At 35.9% G+C, this 11,478-nt stretch overlaps 1 protein-coding gene and 1 long non-coding RNA gene across 3 annotated transcripts; one reads left to right on the top strand and one right to left on the bottom strand.

Moving 5' to 3' along the window:
• Positions 1 to 1,844: 1,844 nt before the first annotated feature.
• Positions 1,845 to 3,860, bottom strand: LOC149903537 (uncharacterized). Its single transcript, XR_016457406.1, has 2 exons — positions 2,702 to 3,860; positions 1,845 to 2,067 (listed from the first exon to the last, which is right to left on the bottom strand). It is a non-coding gene; the product is annotated as an uncharacterized LOC149903537 (long non-coding RNA).
• A 514-nt stretch (positions 3,861 to 4,374) lies between these two features.
• LOC149903536 (uncharacterized) lies at positions 4,375 to 7,316 on the top strand. Of its 2 annotated transcripts, none has more exons than XM_090108841.1 (2): positions 4,375 to 5,114; positions 5,314 to 7,316. In XM_090108841.1, the coding sequence occupies exons 1-2, from the start codon at positions 5,104 to 5,106 to the stop codon at positions 7,067 to 7,069; spliced, it is 1,767 nt and encodes a 588-aa protein (XP_089964967.1). In that variant the 5' UTR covers positions 4,375 to 5,103; the 3' UTR covers positions 7,070 to 7,316. The 2 variants fall into 2 exon arrangements, with proteins under 2 accessions (XP_089964967.1, XP_089964966.1); XM_090108840.1 differs by having other exon boundaries at positions 4,391 to 4,461; positions 5,036 to 7,316.
• Positions 7,317 to 11,478: the final 4,162 nt, after the last annotated feature.

The raw sequence follows: 11,478 nt of genomic DNA, 5'->3' as shown, positions 1-11,478 counted from the left end.
AGGAGTGTTCCAATCACAAATTTGTTTATGTAAAGGAAAGAAATAAATAATTTTGAATTTTTTTAATTTTTAACGTGATAACGTTTTTAAAATCGTTTTAGTCGGGTGACATGTTCATAAACTTGTGTCACACCAAAACCTCACGAGCGCGATCGCAGGTATAACGAGAGAGAGACGGACCGATCTCCCGTTTCATCTCGAGCGCTGCCACTGCATTATGTTATCACGTAAACATCTCGATCGTAAACCTACTTTACAAACAACCAATTTTTTTGATATCAAATAATTCAAAAATCCGCGCCCAATGAACGATGCGGGAGGCCGCCCGCGCGTGCGCACTTTGTTTTCTGAAAAAACTCTACCATTATAGTAAACTTTTTTAGGTACTGATTGTATGTGTATTACTTAAAGTTTAACTGACTTCGTAAAATAATAATACTAAAATAAATGGTTTTGTTGTTTTTTTATTTGGCATTTTTATTTAAAAGAATACGATTAACAGTTGTCTCTTTTTATGCATAATTCACTATTATTTATTATTATATTTTTCTACCAAGCCATCGATATCGGTATCGGTATCGGTATCGCCGATACATTACTACAAATATCGGTATCGGTATCGTATCGGCAAAATCATGTATCGTTACATCCCTATTAGAGATAATAATTTTTTTTTTTCAATTGCAGATTTCGTGCTTCAAAAGCAGTTTTTATTATAATCCATGTTGGTAATTTAAATTAGATATATTAGAGATTACAATAAATATGAATTTACGAGTAAGTCTTATATATATATATGAAAAATATACATTCGCTAGGGAAGCTATAAGCGCTTTAACCTAGAATACAAACATAAATCACGATATTATATTATTTACAAAGAACTAGAAAATTATAATGCCAAATTGAGAATATACATAAAAATATACTTTTCTTTTGTTATATATATTTTTTGTTATATACACGAGTCAAAAAGAGTTATTTATCTTAAGAGAGCCAAATACAATGCATAATTTTAATAGAGTTTGTAGGAGAACTTGCACAAATAAATAAACCAGCAATGTTTTAACTATAATTATTATTAATTATGTTGTAATATTATGTCAGTAACAAATAAGAAATTTACTAGTCATATAAATGTACACAAACGCTTATTTAGAAATAATTTAATATTTAGTATAAAAATCGATGTTGACATGTTGTTGCCGCAACAAAATCGTGCGGAACGGAGCGTTGCGACTGCGTCATCGCGTCGTCACGTCGCGGCGCCGTGCGATTGGCCGCGGATTGACCCCACTGTCCTCTACTACTTCGACTCGCCACGCAACCGCTGAGCAGGACACTCCCTCACTAAAATTAATCTACCAAACGCACTTTGTAATTTTAAATATTAAACTATATACGCACAAGTTTATTGTCTTCTTCTTTCGTCGTCAACATTTTCTGGACCTTCGACACCGGATCACATCCTGGATTTTGGAGACGCAATCGGCGAAGAAGTCGCAAAATTACAGTGCAGTTTGGTAAGACGGCCAGCTAATTTATCCAACCCTGTAAAGCTTCATCTGAGTGATACTGTGCTTTGTATATTCCAGAGCTTTCGGTGTTGCTTGCCTCCTCACGTGCTTTTACGCTACCGAAGAATCTGCTTCACGTGGCACGTAAGTACTTGTAGCTTTTTACTTCAGTCATTATGTCTCTTTCTGAGCAAAAGGAGCTTAAGGATTTGAGGAAAAAAAGGGGATTAATCAAATGTAGGCTAACGAATTTTAAGAAATATGTTTCGTCTTTTGAAAACGTGGATCTTGATACACATCAAAGGGCAGAACTAAAATTACGTATACCAGGTGCACAAAGTTTAATGAACGATTTCAACCAAGTTCAAAGTAAAATCGAAGATCTTGTCCCGGAGTCAGAAACGGATAAACTCATAGAATCACGCGTAGAGTTTGAGAGGGAATATTATGTTGTCCTGGCGATGCTGGACTGCATGGTAAACCCAGATAATTCCGAGGATAGATCTGTTAATAAATCCATTGACTGTTCCTTAGCGCACGACCATACGACCTGTAACAATTTTAATAACGATTCAGTAAAATTACCGACTATTTCTGTACCTAGCTTTGACGGTTCACATGAACACTGGGTAGAATTTCGCGACACGTTTTCATCCTTAATTCACAATTCGAAAACAATACCACCGGTTCAAAAATTTCATTATTTAAAGGCGAGTTTAAAAGGCGATGCCAAAATCGTTATAGAAAACGTAGAATTTTCATCCGAAAATTATATGGTTGCATGGGAGCTTTTATTACACCGTTTTAATAACACGCGTTTGATAGTGCAAAGTCACATTAAAGCAATATTTTCACTTCAAAACGTCTCAAGAGAATCGGCTATTCAATTACACAATTTAATTGATACAGTTTTAAAAAATTTACGTATTCTTAAAATCTTAGGAGAACCCACGGAATACTGGGACACTTTGATTATTTATATCGTAGTTTCAAAGTTAGATCCTACCACTGAACGCGAGTGGGAACAATATAAAAACACATTTTATAAATTACATAAGGACAAAATTATTAAACTAAACGATTTATTAGAATTCATTAAAGAAAAAGCCGATTTATTAACTACACTATCCGTAAATCACAATAAACCTAGTATTTCAAATAACTCAAATAAATTTTCTACTTACCAAAATAAAAATTCATCATCCAAAATTCATTGCAACATAGTTTCGGATAACAAACAATCTAAATCGCAATCCAATAAGTCGCGCAGCCATTACAAGTCATGTTTGCTATGTAGCGAAAGGCATCAGCTGTATTCATGCCAGAAGTTTCTCGACTTATCTCCGCAACATAGGGTTAATTTCATAAATGATAAAAACTTATGCATTAATTGTATGCGCCCAGGTCATTTAGTTGATACTTGTCTTTTTGGTCCGTGTAGAAAGTGTGAACAAAAGCACAATAGTTTACTTTGTGATGCAATTAAATTATCACCAATTAAACAAAATACAGTGACGTTAACTACGTACGAGCACCCCTCGCTTACTAATACGCATCCCGTTTCAGTGGTTTCAGTAGATAACGCACACATGCAACTTCAATGTAATAATCACGCACAAACCGTTATGCATACAAAGGATGACAATTCTTCGCAACAAATTGTCATATTGTCTACGGCGATAGTTGAAGTATATAATGAATCGGGTGAGTATTATTGCGCACGCGCAGTTCTAGATAGCGGAAGCGAGCGATCCTTTATAACGCAATCATTTGCAAATAAATTAAATATACGAATATTACAGTCCACTCAACATATTCACGGTGTAGGTAATTCTATTACGCAATGTTCGCAATCTTGTAACATTGAAATTAAATCGCGCGACGGGAGCTTCACTGCCCGTTTTCAATGTTTGATTTTGCCCCAAATTACATCAAAATTGCCTACAACCACGGTTAATTTAAATCAATTTAATATTCCTCACAATTTATTGTTAGCTGATCCCAATTTTTACGAAAGTCAACCTATTGATTTACTGATCGGTGCTGATTTATTTTGGGAATTAATAACTGAAGGAAAAATGCGCCTGAAAAGTGGTCCTTTCCTTCAAAACACCAAATTAGGTTGGATAGTGTCAGGTGCAATTAAATCTTTTCCGTATACTAGTAATAAAAAATTATCACATATTAATTGTAATTATTCGACATTATCCACGGAAGATGATTCACTCGATAAGTTAGTTAGGAATTTCTGGGAATTAGAAGAATTATCCGCGCCTAGCAATAAATTACAGCAATTATCGAGCGAAGATAATATTGCTTGTGAGGAACATTTTATTCGCACAACACGTCGACTTTCCGATGGTCGTTTCTGTGTTTCAATTCCGTTGAAACAATCACCTGAGTTATTAGGTAATACACGCGCACAAGCTGAACGTCGTTTTTACGCATTAGAGAAACGTCTTCAGCAAAATACTAATTATAAAAAGATGTATTCTGATTTTATACAGGAGTATATTAATTTAGGTCATATGAGTCTCGTCAATACGTATGGGAATCCGCACTATTTCCTACCGCATCATGGTGTGTTTAGGGAGCACGCCACCACAACTAAATTACGCGTAGTTTTTGATGCGAGTATGAAGTCTAGTTCCGGCGTATCATTAAACGACATACAAATGATTGGACCTGCTATTCAAGGTGATTTAATTTCTATTTTATTACGTTTTCGCGAGAATAGGTATGTTGCATGCGCTGACATTGAAAAATTTTACAGGCAATTGAATATTGCTGAAGATCAGCGTGACCTGCAGCTGATCTTGTGGCGGGATGATCCCTCAGAGCCACTGAGGGTGTACCGACTCAACACCGTGACGTACGGAACGGCATCCGCACCGTATCTAAGTTGTAGATGTTTAAAGGAATTAGCCAAACACTCGAATATTCCGTATGTAGCCGATACTATTAATAATTGTTTTTACGTTGACGATCTCATAGTTTCATCGAATTCTATATCCGAATTAGAAAATATTTGTAAAGAAACTAGTAGTCTTTTAGAGTCAGCTTGTATTAAATTACGAAAATGGATTTTTAGTCATAATTTAAATTTAATTACGCCTAGCGTTAATGAATGGCAAACGCACGATCTATGTTTACATAAAACTTGTAACAATAAAACTTTAGGTATCGGATGGAATAGTCTCGATGATTATATTTATTATTTCACGCAAATTATACAAAAGAGTGAAGTAGTGACAAAACGTATTATTTTATCGTGCGCTTCACAAATATACGATCCGCTAGGATTATTAAGTCCGTTTATTACTATCGCAAAGCATTTATTACAAAGATGTTGGTTGTTAAAATTGACGTGGGATGAATCGGTTCCTAACGAAATTTCGCAAATATGGGATAAATTTATAAATGGATTATCTTTTCTTAGTAGTTTACGAATACCGCGTCACGTTATGTGCATTGATCCAGTGCGAACCGAACTACATATATTTACCGATGCTTCACAGGTCGCGTACGGAGCTTGCGCATACGCTCGTACGATCAATGCAACAGCTGATGTCACAGTGCGCTTGATATGTTCGAAGGGTAAGATCGCGCCGACTAAACCTACAACTATACCTAGATTAGAGTTGTGTGGTGCGTTGTTAGGTGCACGATTATATTATAAGCTTATTGGATCACTGCGTTCAAACTTTGATAAAATTGTATTTTGGACAGACTCAACTATCGTTTTAGGTTGGTTAGGTATGCCTATTAATTTATTAAAACCTTATGTTCAAAATAGGACGGCAGAGATTCACGAGCTGACCAAGGAACATCCATGGCGTCACGTCGCAGGCAAGGATAATCCAGCCGATTTAGTCTCACGCGGGCAAAGTCTAGAAGCGCTTAGCTCCTCATCTTTATGGTGGGAGGGTCCGATATTTTTACATAATGTACATTTTGAATTGCCCGATTTAAAACATTCCAAATTAATTAATTCAGATTTGCCGGAAATTAAATCTACGAATATTTGTTGTCACATAAGTAATAATTTAAACGATAATTTAATTATTTTTTCTCGATTTTCACAATATAATAGACTTAAACGCGCAGCTGCTTATGTATTACGTTTTATTAATAACGCGCGAAATAAAACTAATAAGTGGACAGGTTTATTATCAGTCGAGGAATTAAATCGTGCTGAATTAACGTTAGCAAAGTTGAGTCAACAGGAATCGTTTCCCGATATTTACTATGCGCTTAAAAATAATAAAAATATAACGAATATATCAGGCTACAATCAAATTTCTAAATTAAATGTATTCTTTGACGCAAATAATAATTTAATTCGTGTAGGTGGGCGTATTCAAAATTCGCCAAATTTTAGTTTTAATAAAAAATTTCCTATTTTAATCGCAGCTAATCATCATTTTTCACTTTTGCTTTTTCGGTTCGAGCATGAACGTTTACTCCACGCCGGGCCACAGCTTCTACTGTTTACGATCAGAGAGATGTGGTGGCCGGTCGGCGGCAGAAACCTCGCTAGGAAGGTGGTACATTCGTGCATGCGCTGCGCACGACTGCAACCGACTACGGTCGCGCCTATAATGGGGAATCTACCGCAGGAGCGTCTGGACCCAGGTTATCCGTTTATACGTTGTGGTGTCGACTACGCTGGCCCAGTGTTCACGTTGAATCGCAAAGGCAGAGGTGCTAAGTTGCAAAAATCGTACATATGCTTATTTATATGTTTTGTTACACGCGCGGTTCACTTGGAACTTGTTAGCGATCTATCGTCGGAATCATATCTATTAGCTTTGAAACGTTTTATATCGCGGCGAGGTAAACCCGTGACTATCTTTTCTGACAATGGGAAGAATTTTGTCGGTCTCATGAATGAGTTCAAAAAATTTTTAGCTACCTGTTCTGATGAAATTAAAGCATATGCAACTTCGCAAAATATTAATTTTAAAATGATACCTTTTTACGCTAGTCATTTCGGGGGATTGTGGGAAGCTGGAGTAAAAAGCTGCAAGCACCATCTCAAACGTGTAGTAGGTAACGCACATCTAACGTTCGAGGAGTTTAGCACAGTATTGACCCAGGTTGAAGCTGTCCTGAACTCCCGTCCTTTGACCCATCTTTCCACAGATCCCAATGATTTCCTTCCACTTAGCCCTGCACATTTCCTGGTTGGTCGTCCGCTGACTGCACCTGTAACGGCTGAGCTGCTATACGACGTGCCTGAGCTTCGTCTCCCGAGGTTCCAGAGGGTGGAACAAATACGCCAGCACTTTTGGAATCGTTGGTCCAAAGAGTATGTCTCCGAGATGCAAACGCGAACCAGATGGCACCAGCACAAGGGGGAGCTCAAGGAGAACACGCTCGTTCTCATTAAGGACGACCGATTGCCGCCGTTGAAGTGGAGCTTGGGGCGCATCCACGCGACATATCCGGGGAAAGATGGAGTAGCACGAGTGGCCGACATTCGTACTGCAGACGGCATCGTGCGTCGGGCGTTCACTAAAATTTGTCCGCTTCCTTCACCAGATAGCTGATTCTTCGCTTCGTGGTCGACAGTTCGTTGGAACCAGCACGTTCCAAGGCCGGGAGCATGTTGCCGCAACAAAATCGTGCGGAACGGAGCGTTGCGACTGCGTCATCGCGTCGTCACGTCGCGGCGCCGTGCGATTGGCCGCGGATTGACCCCACTGTCCTCTACTACTTCGACTCGCCACGCAACCGCTGAGCAGGACACTCCCTCACTAAAATTAATCTACCAAACGCACTCTGTAATTTTAATCAATAAACTTTATACGCGCAAGTTTAATTGTCTTCTTCTTTCGTCGTCAACACATGTGTTAGTATAAAATAATGTATAATAGATACATTAAATAATTATGTACGTTATGGAATAATACATTTTTAAGAGATATTTATGACAATGTTGCTAGTCAGAGCTGTTTTAAGATATATGTGTTAATTTATAATAAGCTTAAGAGATTTAATTAAACTATAAGACATTCAATGTATTTTTATTCCAAACACCTTTATCACATAACTAACTTGCTCCGCGCGGTTTCACCCCCGTGGCTCCACTCCTGCTGGTCGTAGCGTGATGATATTATATAACCTATAGCCTTCCTCGATAAATGAGCTATCTAACACCGAAAGAATTTTTCAAATCGGACCAGTAGTTCGCGAGATTAGCGCGTTCAAACAAACAAACAAACAAACTCTTCAGCTTTATAATATTAGTATTTATTTATTTATAACACTTTACTATGCTAGTTATACAAATTACTTAAAACTAAAACTTATAGCTAAACTAGCACAGAGGGCGGCCTTATCACTAAAGAGTGATCTCCAGGCAACCCACTGTGTGAAGTGATAAAGGAGGAGGTAGGTCAGAAGTACACAACTACATAAATAATAAATACATACAATTATATATGTATACATATTTCTAATCCATATAAATACATACTCATATGCACAAAATACATACAATATTTATAATACATATATAAAATAAAATAAAAAACCAGATAACACTATAAAAAAAACATACATACATTATTCATACAATACGTTAAAACCAAGAGGAAGAAGAAAACCATAACAATAAAAAAAAAATAATTTAGTATAGATTGCAAAACAAAGGCAGAAATATCTGTAAGAAGGACCTCTATCGATATTACCAGTAATCAGCATGTACTAACTATTAACTAATAATAGAGTAGTACTAATAATAATAGAGTCAGTATCCATTTCAATTTTTATTGTATTTTACAATCCTAATGAATAATCCCCGCAGAACACAAAAAAAAGTTTAATGAAGAGAGTAGTACCTAAATACCTGCGGTGTGAATGCCAGAAAATGATCAAATCCATGCATTCGCACAGCACCGGCATTTCCACCTAATTGCAATAACATTGTGTAGGAGCTAGATTCATCCATAAAACTATGTTTATATAACAAATTATATTGATTTATAGACCTCGTGTCAGCTCGCTTTGCACACACACTCATAAATTCATTTTAACTGGTATACAAAGGGAAATTTGGCGGATATTTGCAGTAAAGAAACTGCAATGTTATATCGGAAGAAAGACTAAGCGAAGTTCTACACAGGTTTATGGATTTTAGTTATATGTGATTACCACCTAAGAATACAACACAACACACAATTTCACACACTAATGCACTTTCTCAATCACTTCCTATTATATTTAGATGTAGTTCCTTTTAGATATACAAGTGAATATTAAAATATTCTGATGGATCCTGATGGAACATTCCCCCCAAAGCTTTCGTGTTGCTTACGCGTCCAAAATTGTTTTTATTCATTTATAAACAAAACATGTATCACCTCCCACAGAATACTTAATAGTAGCTAACGCTACCCCTATATACGTTTATAATAAACTAGCTTTCCACCCGCGGTATCGCCCGCGCTGTCAAAGAAAAACCCGCATAGTTCCCGTTCCCGTGGAATTTCCGGGATAAAACCTATCCTATGTCCTTTCTCGGGTATCAAAATATCTCCATACCAAATTTCATGCAAATTGGTTCAGTAGTTTAGGCGTGATTGAGTAACAGACAGACAGACAGAGTTACTTTCGCATTTATAATATTAGTATGGATTAGATGCACAAAGGATTGAATTTATTGCATACTAGCGACCCGCCCCGGCTTCGCACGGGTGCAATGCTGATACTAAATACACTACAGAAAAACTGTGAACGTTGTATATAAAAACATAGCGGCCCGGCCGGCCGGTACCGCCGCAAACGCTACGTCCCGCAATTTTTAAATCTGTAATATCTTCGAAAATATTCACTTAAATCATACGGTGTAAAGTGCCATATAGATCTATATTAAATGAACAATGTATTCAAGGTATTTAATTGGTTAAGGATTAATGCTGTATTGGTGAAAATCGCTTCGAAAATTAGCTTTTATTTGTCGTAAAAAGTAAATGACAAAAAAAAATTATTGTGGGTTATCCATAAGAGATAGACATATACCATCGCGGACTTTTCTGTAGACCTTTTCAATATGTATAATACTTAGTACATTATTTTGATAAAACTCGTAGGGTTCAGCCTGCGTTTGCAATATAAGCGGAAACAATGTAATTTTTTACGACATCACATTAGAAACCTCAAAAATAACAGTACTTCTCCACTATTTAATGGATCTTATTATACATATAAACCTTCCTCTTGAATCACTCTATCTATTAAAAAAAACCGCATCAAAATCCGTTGCGTAGTTTCAAAGATTTAAGCGTACAAAGGGACATAGGGACATAGGGACATAGGGACAGGGAAAGCGACTTTGTTTTATACTATGTAGTGATTCTTAAAGCTAAATATTTCATTAGTAATCTACAAAGCATTTGTATGTTTTTCTTACTTCTTGTAATGTAAATAAAAACTGTACAAAAAATAAATATTGTCAGCCATGATGGAATGAAAAGCAATATTCAAAGAAATGCTCAGTGATGCGATACCAGCACTGTTGTTTTAATTCATTGTAGGATATTGAAATTTTTAAGGTCTCACTTGTAGTTTATATTTAAAAAGTTTGTAATAGATCAAGAGCCCACGACGGCCAGACTTTCCTTTCTTTCGGAAAGTTGAAAGTTTCTCTGTATATGTCTCCTATACAGATAAGAACGACCAGCGACTATCAAGTTTGGGTTGTGGTTACTTTGGCAGGAAACAGGTAGTAAAGGTGTATAAAATAGTACCTAACTTTCATTATAGTTTAAAAGCTAAATTTTATATATGTTACTTGGGGACCTATAAAAAGATGGTACCTAAGGAGCCGGACAGTTTTCATAGTTCTTACATCTTGCCAGACACATTTAAAAAATAACTAACATATCATCAAATTCACATAACTACCTAAAAGCGTAACAAATATGAAATAACCCACTAAAACATTAGTTAACTATAATTATTAAAAAAATTAAAGTATAATATATAAGTAATAAAGTTATTACTTATCTTTTACGGGGGCTTATGTTGATGGAATTTCACGTATCTCGATGACACAATAAAAAAGTCATCGGGATACGTGAAATTCCATCAACATAAGTCTAAGTAAAAGATAAGTAATAACTTTATTACTTATATATTATACTTTTATTTTTTTAATAATTGTAGTTAACTAATGTTTTTAGTGGGTTATTTCATATTTGTTACGCTTTTAGGTAGTTATGTGAATTTGATGATATGTTAGTTATTTTTTAAATGTGTCTGGCTAGATGTAAGAACCATGAAAACTGTCTGGCTCTTAAGGTAATATCTTTTTATAGGTCCACAAGTAACATATATAAAATTTAGCTTTTAAACTATAATGAAAGTTAGGTACAATTTTATACACCCTTACTACCTGTTTCCTGCCAAAGTAACCACAACCCAGACTTGATAATCGCTAGTCGTTCTTATCTGTATCGGAGATATATACAGAGAAACTTTCAACTTTCCGAAAGAAAGGAAAGTCTGGCCGTCGTGGGCTCTTATATTATAAATCTAAATTAAACGATATCCGCTTATTAGTTATCTTATATATAAAATTCTCGTGTCACAATGTTAGTCTGCATACTCCTCCGAAACGGGTGGACCGATTCTCATGAAATTTTCTGTGCATATCGGGTAAGTCTGAGAATCGGCCAACATCTATTTTTCATATGTACCACGGGCGAAGCCGGGGCGGACCGCTAGTGAGTATATAATAGTTCCATGGTTATGATAAAAAAATGAATTGATAATCAGATTGACAGACAGACAGATAAGTTATAAGACGTATACCTATCAGTTTAAGTTATACAGGTAAATTAGCTTGGAGAAATTTTTGCGTTTGTAGTAGTGTATGGTCAGCAAATAAAAAAAAACAACATTTTATTTTTAGTTTTTATTCAAGTAGGTATATAATATTAATATTATTAATATT

This window comes from Colias eurytheme, chromosome 13 (assembly GCF_061535395.1).
Source record: "Colias eurytheme isolate Ceu_HAF_F1 chromosome 13, ilColEury1 Martin Lab GWU primary, whole genome shotgun sequence".
Classification (NCBI taxonomy): domain Eukaryota; kingdom Metazoa; phylum Arthropoda; class Insecta; order Lepidoptera; family Pieridae; genus Colias; species Colias eurytheme.
Note: the sequence above shows the minus strand (reverse complement) of the source record. Positions and strands in the feature narration are given on the sequence as shown.

What these genes read in the sequence shown, in the direction of transcription:
- LOC149903536 (XM_090108840.1), top strand. Translation starts at nt 4,426, where the DNA reads ATGTTTAAAGGAATTAGCCAAACACTCGAATATTCC. An exon ending in GCCAAACACTCGAATATTCC is followed by an intron (nt 4,462 to 5,035) that starts GTATGTAGCCGA and finishes GATGCTTCACAG; the next exon opens with GTCGCGTACGGAGCTTGCGC.